General features: G+C 40.3%; 1 protein-coding gene across 1 annotated transcript in view; it reads right to left on the bottom strand.

The window, feature by feature from the left end:
• The window catches only part of NFX1 (nuclear transcription factor, X-box binding 1), a 105,704-nt gene that overhangs the window by 74,182 nt on the left and 18,026 nt on the right, over window positions 1-13,496 (bottom strand). The window contains exons 4-6 of the mRNA XM_074987891.1: window positions 11,740-11,817; window positions 10,719-10,824; window positions 2,634-2,705 (exon numbers count right to left, since the gene is read on the bottom strand). Coding sequence (XP_074843992.1) covers window positions 2,634-2,705; window positions 10,719-10,824; window positions 11,740-11,817 — 256 coding nt within the window. The remainder of the gene's footprint in view (window positions 1-2,633; window positions 2,706-10,718; window positions 10,825-11,739; window positions 11,818-13,496) is intronic.

Below are 13,496 nucleotides of genomic sequence, written 5' to 3'. Positions count from 1 at the left end.
CTCTTTCACGCTTCTTGAATCCATATATGTCATGTCAAAATAAATAGTCATGTGTATATATTTTTAAATGGCTAGTATAGTAGCATAAGAGCAAACTGGACAAACTGAATACTGAAAAGTACAGCATGTCAGAACAAATGAAATGGAGCTGGAATTCTGTGTGCAAAACTGTATTTTCAAAACTGTTTTTAACTTCACAGTGAAATTAGCGTTGCTATAGGAAATATAGCTGCTACAGCAAATGGAGCCTGCTAACAAAGTGGCCTGAAAGCACAACTAACTATCTGCAGAAAGGTAGTCATTTTTAATCTTTTTTACGTCTCAAAAATAACTACTTTTAAATTATGTTTGCACATGCACCCCCATGCTCTGGATCCTCAGATGACAGTATGACAATGGTAAATCTCACAGGACTTAACATGTTCACATAAATAGTGTAAAAAGCAGTCATTTGGTATCATGAAATCCAGGACTGACCATATCCCTCCAAACAGTCAGTACCAAGATGGAATAAAATTCCCTCCATATTTAATTCTGTAGAACAGCTTCAATAGCACTGAGAGAAAAGTCAATCGCATGTGCTGTTTCCCTCCCCACTACCCCCTCTCACCACACCCCTCCAAATATTGCAGTATTCACAAGTTGTCTTAATGGGAAAAAATTGACAGGATAATTTGTTGAGACTTTCAAACCGAATTCTGTAGATCTGAATGCAGGAGTACAGGACTAGAAGAGACTTCCGAGGTCACCAAGTCCAGGCCCCTCAACACCCCACGACCACAGGGAACTTCACATAAACCAAAGAATGGCTCCTCTTTGAAACTAGTCAGGTGCTCTGGCCCGGCTACCTCTTTTGAAAGGCTTTTTTCAAACTCACACTCCTATGATAGTTAGAAACCTTCTAATTTCCAGCCTAAATTTGTTCATGACTAGTTTACACCCATTATCTGTTGTACTAAATTGACCACTAGCTTACACAGCTCTCCTTTCATGCTGATGTTTATCCTCTATAAATATAGCAGGGTGTAATCATATCCTCCACTTCAACCTATACAAGCTAAACTCTTTCAGTCCCCTCTCATAATATATGCTTGCATTCCCCTTCTCTGTACATGTTCCAGTTTGAACTAATCTTTCTTGAACACATGAAGAGCCCAACTTACATATAGTATTCCAAAAGAGGTGGTAATTCTTCATCGCTACAGGAAATAACACCTGATGCATCCTGGGATTTCACTTCCATTTTTATGGTTGCAGTCAAACTAAAATACTCAGATGTCTCTCAAGATTTTGTTTGCAAATGATGAGCCCCCTACCCCCAATTTATTACAAAAATTCTTATTTGCTCAAGAGTGTTCAACAGCCATATATCCAAAATTATTAGAGGCCAATGGGGAGATACCGAGCACTTTCGAACTTACGTCTATAAAAACTGTCTAGTTTGTGTCATGTTGTCTTCCTCTCACCTCAGTGAGAGAAGGTGGTAAAGGGATGATTACTTTCCTCAATAAGGTCAGGCACCATCTCACCACAGAGTGTCCCAGGTCTGGAGATAGTGTCCAGCAGCCTGACTGGAGCCTGTGTCAGCTGGGCCTGGTCCAAGGACTCATCCCACCAGCTGAAGCCAATGGCAGCACAGGGCTGGAGTCCCCTCAGCTGCTCTGTGGAAGCACAGGGCCACCGCCGCAGCAAGCCCCACAAGCACAGGGCCACCTGGCGGCAGAAACTGTGGACTTCCCCTGGTCCAGTAAATTCTCCTGTTTAGGACCAGTCAGGTCCTGACCATGTCAGACCAGGAAGGTGCAACATTTAACATATTTTTTGCATCTACTGGAATTTTTTTTAAAGACCTGTCACAGGGTTTAAAGCCGTGGTTCTCAAACAGAGTGGAGTTGCCTGGGCTGGCTTAGGCTTACCAGCGCCCAGGGCTGAAGACCAAACCTAAACCCCTACCACCTGCAACCAAAAGCTTTAGATCTGTACAGTGGGAGTCAGGTTATAGGACCCCTGCCTAGAACTAAAACACCTTCAACTTTAGTTACTCTTGCCTGTGAAATGGGGCTAAGGCTTTGGCTCCCACTTACTAGGAGCAGTAGGCTTCAGGTCCCCCTCTTGGGGTTATGTAGTAATTTATGTTGTCAGAAGGGGGACCATGATGCAGTACAGTTGCTCTAAACCAGGAATTCTCAAACATGTTTACATCAACTAAAAATATCTCAATTACCTTTTGAAACAACATTTAAGATTACTACAACAAATTTCATTTCATTTGTGACATGACACCACTTCATACACATCTGTTTCAGTTTCCATTCCAAGTTTTTCAATGGTTCTCACACAAAATAGAAAAGGATTTTAAAAATATATGAAAATGTGATAGAAAACACAGCAAACTGCCAGAGTGACTCAATTTCAGTACTACATCTGTTATTTTTTTCCCCCCAAAGAATGAGGTAGATTTCAAATATACTGTATCTAGTGTTCAGCTAAGTTGTAAGAAATAGCACCAGACATTCCCAATATACAGACTGGAAATATACCTCAAAGAGTGGAAATCCATTACAATTTGCATTTAACACTTCGGAATCTTATACATAAAATTTAAATTTCTTTTTGTACAAAAATAACCTGACCTTGTTCGTCCACATTCACATGTTTTGGTCATAAAGGCAGGGCATGATGGGCAAGGTCCTGGATGGCAGAGGCTTAAAAAGTAAACACAACAACAACAAAAGTCAGTCACAAAAAGGCATAATATTGTCATTTTCAAAATTATTTTACTTGGAAGAGAAAGAAATTTTCTTTATTCTGCATTGATATGAAAGGCTCAAATTTAAAAGCACAGCAGTATATTACCAGAACATTTTTGTATTTTTTCCTAAAGGCTGTGTCTTCACTACTTCACCCTTTCGAAAAGGACATGTAAATACAGCGGATCAAAAATGCTAATGAGGTGTTGATATGAATATTCAGAGCCGTATTTGCACAATAGCAGTCACTCACCATGTTCAAAGTACTGCTTTCGAAATGCAGAATAGTCATATGGGGATCCTTTGAAAGGAAGCCCCAATGTCGAAAGTACCCTTCTTCCTAAAACAAACTAGGAAGAAGGGTGTTTTCAAAAGCGGGCCATCCTTTTGAAGGAACCCCATCTATACAGCTGCTTTGCATTTCAAAAGCAGCACTTTCAACACAGCAAATGGCTGCTAATATGCAAATAAGGCACTGAATAGTCATACCAGCACCTCATTAGCATTTTCAATCCGCTGCATTTACATGCCCCTTCCGAAAGGGAGGGGTACTGTAGACGCACCCAAAATGTTTACAAAGTGACACTTACACAACTAAAGAAAAAAAACTTAAGTGACAATTAAAGATCTACATCAACCACCCAGAACCTTGACCACACAGAAATCAGTTAAGAGCAAGTTTCCAGCATTCTTTGTCAGCTTCACATCAGCTACAACATTATTGACAACACACTCAAATCTTCTGTTCTGTGACACCAACACTTTGTATCCCTTTAGGGCTCTCACTAACATTTACCTTTAGATGCATGTGTACTGACAACAGATCCCCGTGACTGGCAGATATGATTGAACCTGGGATCTCTGAGCTTAGTCTATGAGCCTCTGCCACATGGCTATTACAGTAAATCCTTGACTTAATGGCGTAATGGGGAGAAGAGGCATCCATTAATGCCAAAAGTCTGTTATCTCCAAATGGTTACACTGTATGATGATGCACTGAACTTCTCAGCCCATCACTCACTCCTGTCCTCTGTCTCACTGTTCCCTCTGCACTACTACCTTATTCTTCCCCCTCATACCTCCATCTGCCTCTCCAGTTACCAGGGGAGGAGCTGAATGCCGGTACAGCTCCTTCCACCTCCTGCAGCTCTCAGCGCTGCAGCTCCTCCAGCCCTGGCTTCGAGCCGCCCACTCGAAGGTGGAGCATGGCCACTCTCCAACCTGCCAGCAGGCAGCAGTCTCTGATAGCATGGCTGCTGCTCAGCACCACTGCAGGCAGCAGCAGCAGCCAGGCACCAACCAACATGCTCCACACACACGGCTGCGAGAAGAGAGTTCTTGCACCCCACCCCAACTCCCCAGCTCCTTTGGCCCTGGTGGCCTGAGCCCTTATGGTGGCCCCAGACACTCTGGCAGCTCTGGTGAGTCTCCTGCATTTATTTAGGGAAGGCAGGGGGGCCTGGTAGACACAGTGTCCATTAAATTGAGGGTTTACTGTAGTAGGGCCCTACCAAAATTCACAGCCCATTTTGGTCAATTTCACAGTCACAGGATTTTAAAAATCCTAAAATTCATGATTTCAGCTATATAAACCTGAAATTTTGCAGTGTTGTAATTGTAGGGGCCTTGACTCACAAAGGAGTTTGGGGGGTGGGGGGAGGGCGTCACAAGGTTATTGTAGAGAGAGTTGCAGTACTGCTACTTTTACTTCTGTGATGTTGCTGATGGACTGATGGCAGCCTTGCCTTTAGAAACCGGCAGCTGGAGAATGATGGCTATTGGCTGGGAGCACACCTCTCAAGACAACGCCACCACCTGCAGCAGTGCCAAAGCAAGGATGGCATGGTGTGGCACTGCCACTCTCAATGCAGAGCCCAAGGAGCAGCAGTTAGAGCTGGACACCTGGTCAACAGCCACTGCTCTCTGGTTGCGCTGCTCTGAAGCAGAGCAGAAATAAGGATGGAAATCCTCATACCTCCCCCTAAATCAACCACGCAACCCCTGTGAAACTCCTTCTTGGGTCAGGACTCCCAACTTGAGAAGCACTGGTCTACCTCATGAAACTGTCCCATCCAACCAGGCATAAATTACACGTGTGCATGAACACGTGGAATCAAAGGAAAGAGGTGACTGCAGGCTGTGTAAACATACCTAGTCTCGCTTGAATCTAACTCACACGTAACATGACTAAAAATAGCTGTGAAACCATGGCAGCAAAAACTTCAGCATAGGCTGTACAAAACCATCTGGCACCTGGTTACATTCTGACATTCCTGGCCTGCAATGAAGAGCTTGCCACCATAGCTTCACTGCTATTTTTAGCTGTGCTAGCTAGATTAAAGCATGTGTAGGCATGCCACAAAAGCTGCAATCACACCTTTGACTGGAGTGTATATCCTTTGTTAAATCTGTCTTTTAACTCAAAGGCTATCCTTTAGCTCAAAGAATAGTAGTGGATTCATTTAAATCCTGAAGTCCAGGGCTTCTTTGCATACAGATAACTTAATTAGGGGCATCATTACACAATTCCTAGCTACCAGAAGATGATAAACAACCCATGCTCTGTCATTATAAATTGTACCCTTTCTTTGAAAGCGTACCTCTCAATCTGAACTTCCAAAGTCCCCATAGCACTTTATATCATAAGCAGGGTTGAAAGGATTAGATTTTTATTTGTGAATTTCAGTAAACATTGATTTCACAGAAGGGTGACCATGTTTTGCTTGGCCAAATACAGGACACTCTGGGGTGCATGGGGGAGGCCTCTCCAGCTGCAGCTGCCCCGGGCACCAGGAACGGCGTTGCGGCCCCATGGGGGGGAACTCCCCAGCTGCCCCTTGACTCTGGGCGCCCATAATGGGCCTCCCGCCCTGTGGGTGAGCCTCCTGGCTTCCATCATGCTGCAGCGAACGGAGCTGCAAACCCACTAGTGAGGCTCACGGCTTCCCCGAGCCATGAATAGGGCTACAGCCCTGCCTGTGCGGCTCCTGGCTTCTCCCCACACTACGGGGAGCCAGGAAAAGGGCTATAGCCCTGTGGGTGAGGCTCCCCATTTCCCCAAGCCATGGAGAGCTGGAAACTTGGCTTCAGCCCTGTCTGTGGGAGGGGGCATCTCCCCCTGGCTGGAGGAATGGCTGCCTGGGGCATCAGGTCCCATTAAAAAGGACTGGGGGACGTACCCTAGCCCCACTTCTCCACCCCAACATACCCTGCCTTACCTACAGCATGGGCCCTCATGGCTCCCTCTCCTGCTTCTGCCTGCACATATGGCCAGTGAGTACATGCTACACATGCTCTGCAGCCAGCAGCTGTGCTGACCTGGGGAAGGGCAGTTCGGCAGGGGGCATAAACACAGGACATTTAGCCCTTGTGTTAAAATACGTCAGGATGCCTTCCTGGTGCGTGAAATATGGGACTGTCCCAGCCAAAATGGGACAGATGGTCATCCTATTTCTCTGTACTCTCAAAATGGATGAAAAAAATATTTGTATCATAATAATTGAAATACACTGACATTTACAGTAAAAATGCTGCTTGAGAACTTTGGTTTTATATTTATATATGTAAACATGGAATCCTGACAATTTGTTTCAATGTCAGCACCTACTGCCTGAGAGAAGCTAAGGAGCACATCACTGGACAGAGATACAGAAAAACTCCGTCTGTATATCCCAGAAGGAATAAGAAGCAAAATTACAACTGAATTAGAAGATAAAGACAGGAAAAGATCCAGCTAGACTAGTACCCTCTCTGATGGTGGTAAAAGGTCAGGTGTCTTGGAGGAAGGTGTAAGAACCTCCCAGTAGGCAGATATGTAATAATCTACCTTCCACATTAGCACTAACTCTAAAATCTCATAGTTAGATTGTTTAAAATCAGGCAACATGAGGTCCAATAGTCCTTCCAAAATGTTACCTTTCATTACAACAATTCTGTATTCCCTTGTTATCAAGATTCAAAGAGAGATTGTATATTTATATGGTTAACAATAATAAACAGAGTTGCTGTAATAAAAGGTGACATTTTAGCAAGGATATTGCAGATGAAAAGCTATGACAGGATAAGACATTAGAAATGGAGAACAAGAAATTAGCAAGATTCAAAATACAATTCTATATAGCCATAAGAGCCAAAGTATTTATTTGATCAGTTTTGAATTTGCCACCTTTTAACTTAATTGAATGTTCCCTTGAAGAGAGAACAGAAGATCCCGAGCTACCCTCTCTGTACTTTTAGAACTTTATACATATTATTGTGTCCTCTCTTATTAGCCTCCTTTCTAAAGTAAACTATTCAAAAGTCTTTCACTCTCTTCATGAGAGTACAAGCTGAACCTCTCTAGTCCAGCACCCTCAGGACCTGACTGCTGCAGGGCGAGAGTTTGCCGCATCACGAGCCATCAGTATTTTCTAGCACATTACCAATACTTCCACTGCTTACTGGGCTCTTACAAGACATTTAGGGGTAAGTTACAGCTAAGTAACAGCACAGAACACAGAGCCAGGACTGGTGGCTGTAAACAAATTTTATGATATCATGGGAAACTTGGCCTCACCCATGGTAAGCGGTCATCCAGCTAATTAAAATCATGCTGGATTCCAGAGTTTATCAGACGAGTGTGTTTTGGATTAGGGAGGTTCAACCTGTAGATCCATATCCGAAATCATTATAGTTATTCTCATGCCTTTTTTTATAACTATAGAGGTTATAGGATTAGAAATGTAGTATTTAAAATTAAAGCTGGGGCTTTAAGGTTGAAAGAATGTTATTGGGGAGGAATTAAAAATGATTTCTTTGAACCATTCTTCAACAGAGATGATGTTGGGCATGCACCTCTCTCAGAGCTGCTCTTTTCCAGTAATAAACCATGTTAGAAGAAAAGGTACTGAAACAAATTGTTAACTTACAAAGCAGTAAGTCATCAGGCTCAGCTTGGTGTACATCCCAGAGTTCTCAAAACTGTTTCTATGTGAAGTGGATTAGATGATAACAAAACCAAACAGATCCTGAGAACAGTTCTAGAGGCGAGCTAGGGAACAGCACACCAGTAAGCCTCACATCTGTACCTCCCAAAATGACTGAACTGATCGTTAAAAATAAAACAAAATGTCTGGAAAAAAAATCACATTATAATAGGGTCTACCCAGCTCCTGCAAAAGGAACTATTGTCGCAGTAATTGCTAAGATTTATTTAGATGTGTCAGCAAAATAGCGGATAAAAAATTCTTGACACCATTTATTAAAAATTACATAAGGCTTTGACAAAGTCCTTCGCCGGAGATAAGAAAATCCTCTCATATTTCCTGGGACTCTATGTTCAAAAAAACGGACAGCTATCAAATGTGTCTGAAAACAGTCAATATCTACAAGAAATACATGACAGCAAATGGAGGCTATAAAATGTAGTCATGTTAGCATACAGTGAACTGCTACCATAACAAATTTTTTTTTTTTAAGTATCTAAGAAAAATCTGTCGCAATACTATTTTACAAATGTCTAAACACATATGGCATTTCCCTCACATTATTCAAACAAAACCAAGAAAAGCCTTAGCTTCCTCTAGGTAAATATCTAATTCTTTCATTCTAATGTTGTAAATGTAAATGACAGCTTTAAGCTTTTATAAGTTGTAAATTTTTAAATATGTAACAAATCCAAAAGATTGGATGTGGATGACAATGAACATAAATCAGAAGTTAAGAAATCTGGGCAACTGATAAGAAACATCTGTTGTCAACATCCGTTTCAGTACTAAGTGAAAGGGGAAAAAATACTCAAAGATGCAGAAAAAGCTGAAGCTGCCTGAAGCATTTGGTAAGCTGGGTTTATTTGAGAAACATGCATTTCACTACACCAAAATACAAGATCCTGTAGAGATAAGAATAAAGAGTGCAAGTCACACTTGTAAGACTGGTGACTGTATCCTGGGAAGCAGGGACTCAAAAGTTATTTAACAATAATGGTAAAAAAAAAAAACAAAACTTACTGAACATGCACTCACAACTGAAATGCTAAAGAGAGCACAGCAGGATAAAGACAGGAAAATTCCAAGTAGTAGGGTGATACTACCTGTATGTATACAACTGGGGTGATACCATTATTGGAATGGTATATCCAGTCCTTAATGTCCACATTACACAAACACTAGAAATTTGGAAAGGGTACTGAAGAGAGCTGTAAGATGATCTGAGGTCTCCAAATCCTGCCTTAGACCTTTTTAAGTATTTCACTATTTAGTTTATCAAAGAGAAGGTTAAAGAGATTACTTGACCATGCGTTGTAAATACTTTCTATAAGGAAAATATTTCTGGTAGCAGAGGGCACTTTAACCCAGCACACAAAGATGTAAGTGCTGACAGGTGGAAACGAATGTATGCAGTTTCAGGTTAGGAACAAGGTACAACATTTCAAACAACTTATCTAGGGATCTGGAGATTCGCTATCACTTGAAATCTTTAAATTACGATCATCTTACCAAAAAATCATGCTCTAGCTCAACTGCAAGACATGAGCTTGATGCAGAATTCCACCCATTAATTCATATGACATTTACTATTCAGGAAGTCAGCCCTGGTGATCATGATGGTCCTAGCTGGCACTTTAGATATATAAATCTATACAAAATTAGGTATACACTGTTAAAAAGGTAGTGTACATCATTGATTTAATAATGAAAGCCTAAACAAGGCTCCTTACTTTGCATTTCTGTATTAGCATATATTAATTTTTGTTGTTTTTATTATTACGATTTCTACTTCAAATGCCAGAATAAGGATTAGGGACCTAAGGGTCACCTTTCCTCACTTTAAAGGGAAAAACAAACATGCAGCTATTACTGATTGTTATATTACAAAGCTATAGACCGCAGGTGTCAAAGTAGTTTTAAAAAAGTAAGAAAACAGATTTACCTACTGAATTTATATTTCACCACATTAAAGGGAGACATAGCGGTCAACATTTATAAGTGCATTCTTATTTAAAAAAAAAACAACAAGACACAATCTTTTATCGTAGCAACAATATTTGAATTTAAAAGACACTATTTTTGTAGAGAGGCCCAAAAAATAATCAAGCCTAAGAAAACCTGATTTTATTTTCCATTCCGAGCACAAAAATTAAAATCATTTCTATGAAAGATGGACTGTTACACTTAAAATCCAAATATCTTAGCCACAACAAAGATTAAAATGTCTATGTTTGTTACATTGTAATATTTTTTCCAATGAGATCAGAACTGAAAGTGCTTATTTCTCCACACTGTTTAAAAAAAAAAAAAAAAAGTGAAGAGGAACAAACAATAAGTGCCTCTGTGCCAATTTCCACGCTTCTACTGAAAAATGTACTCAATACAGAGATGTAATATATTTTAAGCACAAAAATCAGAGAGACTGAAAAAGTTAAAATTTCTGCACTTCCCTAAAAGGAGCCTGAAAATGTTTAACAAATAGTAGCTGACATTAGTCACTGAAAGCCTGAAACTTTTTCAAACCAGTAAAGAAAAACAAATTGGGTGAGTCTACACTAGAAACTAACATTGAAGTTAACTTCAAAGTTAGGCACTACTTGAAAGTAGCCAGCAGAGAGTCTACACACGTTTTTCTCTTGCTTTGAAGGGAACTTCTAAGTAGGGAGCCCAACTTCAAAGTCCTTTCTCCATTCCAGAGAATGGAATAGTGCCCTACTTCGAAGTTTAACTTCAAAGTAGGGTGTGTGCAGACGCTCATCTACGAAGTTTTACTCCAAAGTAAGCAACTTAGAAGCTATTTTGGTAGTGTAAACACAGCTATTCAGTAGTAAATCAATTTCACACAAATCATTTGTTCACTCACTGGTGAGCCATCAAAACAGAAGGTTTAAGAATTAAGTGACAAGCAAGTTTAAAGACATATCCAAACAAGTGGTTGCTTTGACAGGTTTTACAAATGCTTGTAGATGACCACAAAACTTTCTAAAACACTCTTACTTACATATTACAAGAATGTGGACAGCCCTGACCTGGTCTTCGTTTTCTACAAAGCTCTCCACAGCTATGTGGAATTTCATTTCTATTCCATTCAGGATTGTTTACTCTACCTAAAAAGGGAAGGAAAGAAAAAAAAAAATCAGATGCAGAAAACAGCATTGTGAACTTCAACACAAAAACTAAGTTAACGGCAAGATAATGTAAATGCATTGAAATTGATGAGGGAGGGACCATCCTGGACATCAAGGTGTCACTTTTAATCAGATGCTCTTCCAAGTTTATTTGAGAAAACAGGAGGTAACTTTTGCAAAACAGGCTGATTTTAACAAGTGGCGGCTGACTGAAGCTGCTTAGAAATTTAGTGTAAGTTTCAAACATATGAATCAATGGTCAGAATACTGATGAGATGTCTAGGGATAACTGTATTAACTGCATATCTGACGATTCTGCAATTTTTATGCAGCATCCTACATATTGTAAAGTAGAAAGCTAGGTTCTAGGTCTACAAAAGAAAGTTGCACCTGTTTAACTTGAAGCCATTTCTTAAACTGATATAGTTATTAAATTAATATGAGCCCCTATGTGGACATTTATTTCAGTTCAATTAAACCTGCTTCCATCCAACTTAAACTAAAACAAAACCTGTACTTATACCAAAATTAGAGTGTTCAAACAGAAGTCTGAATTGGTTTTACTATATTAGTTTAAAAATTCCCAGGTTACAAAAGTTGTACTAACATAACCTATTGAGAGGGCCTATAATAGATGTAATTACTTAAAACAAGATTTGCTCAGTTTTCTAGCTTTTTAACCTACTAAATGTCTTCCTATCAATACTGATGCAACATTCATTAAAAAGGTTTTATTTTTAACATTCAACTAAATACTTGTTATATATAATTGGTATATAGAAATGAAACATGACATATTAAAGTTGGTATAAAAGTGAGCTTTTGGGGGGTTAAGGAAAGATTTAAATTACTACATTCTGAAGAACACCAAGTGTAAATATGAAATACACTCACCACAAAAACAGGTGTAAGTAGCAGGAACTCGCGTTGAAGCGTTTTGACAAGCAGGACATCTCCATCCACTATTGCCATCTGTAAAGAAATTAAGAGACAAGAGCTTAAAATATATTTAAGATAAATTATGAACTATTCACAAGTGTCACAGGAGAGCAAACATTTTTCAGACTTTAATAATTTCACCATTTCTAGTAATATAACACAACAGAAATCTGATTTAGTCATGTGTGACATTCTGTCATAAGTTAGTGCTATACAGAAATCACTGACTCATTTTAAATAAAATAAGTAAACACAAATCTCAAAGCAGAATTGCTGATTCAGGATCATCAATGACTGATGGTGTTATTACTGAGGTCTCACAAGGATTTGATTTCAGCCCAATGTTACTTTATTTTTAACAGTTACAGGTTGAACCTTTCTAGTCCAGCACCCTCAGGACTTGGTCACATGGAAGAACCACGGCACATCAGGAGCCATAAGGACATGCCAGTCACTTCCAGTTAGACATGCAGAGCCAGGTAGAGACAAGAATTTGGCATCTCACCAATCCTCCTCCACAGCAATAGTGGAGGTCCTGTGCTGCATGCCCCATACAGCCCCCTCCCTAGCAGGAGTCATGGGTCACCTCCAACCCACAGCAGCCACAGCCCTTGTGGAATACCCTCCTTCAGAGCACCCACAGCCCCCACTTTCCCAGCCCAAGGTTTAGTTAGGGGCATATAGTATAAATCATGGAGAGATTATAGGCCATGATTTTTTGTTTACTGCCCATGACCCATCCTTGACTTTTACTAAAAAAACTTGACTAAAACCTAGCCTTAGTGGTTATTACTTCATTAATACAATGAGGCAGCACAAGGAAGGGGATGGGGGAATGGGGTAAGACCCATACCTCAGGACCCCCAGAGTCAAATTATTTCAAATGTACATTGCTAACTCTACCCTGCACTCTATGGAGACAAACCACATTTTTACAGCTATCCAATTAAACAGACTTGAGACAACTTACAAGTACAGAGCTTTAAAAACCCTACAAAATGACAAAAACAGAAACCCTCCAGCTGTGTTTCTGTATTATTGTATGTGCAGTGTAGAAAATGCACATTTTAATTTTCCCAGATTGCCATCATTACACTTGGAGTAAATTTCAGCAGTTTGACCCCATTTCAATCCAATAACAATCAACAGTGATCAACCACTGAGCGGAAACCCATATCCATAAGTTTCTTTAAAAATGGCTATATTTTTCAGTGCTCATACTGCTATAACATTACAGGTTGAACTTCTCTAATCCGTAATTCTCTCTTCCAGCAACATTCATAATCTGGCATGATTTTAGTTAGACACATGTCCACTTGTGTGTGTGACCAAGTTTCCAATGGTCCCATAAATTTTGCTTACAGACAACAGTCCTGACTCCTAATGTTCTGTGCTGTTGTTTAGCTCTAATTTACCCCATTTGTCTTCTAAGAGCCCAGTAAGCACTGGAAGTGTTGGTAATGCTGTTAGACAATATTGATCTCCCATGAGCCGGCAAATTCTCACATGTGGCATGGATCAGGTTCCAAAGGTACCAGAATAGGGAAGTTCAACCCATATATACAGGTGGGAGGGACAGCTCAGTGGATTGAGCCCTAGCCTACTATATCCAGGGTTGTGAGTTCAATGCTTGTGGGGGCTATTTAGGGATCTGAGGGAGGAGGGGAAAAAAAAAAAAAAGATGGTGCTTGGCCCTGCCAAGAGGGCAGGGG

Source organism: Carettochelys insculpta, chromosome 2, assembly GCF_033958435.1.
Source record: "Carettochelys insculpta isolate YL-2023 chromosome 2, ASM3395843v1, whole genome shotgun sequence".
NCBI lineage: Eukaryota > Metazoa > Chordata > Testudines > Carettochelyidae > Carettochelys > Carettochelys insculpta.
Note: the sequence above shows the minus strand (reverse complement) of the source record. Positions and strands in the feature narration are given on the sequence as shown.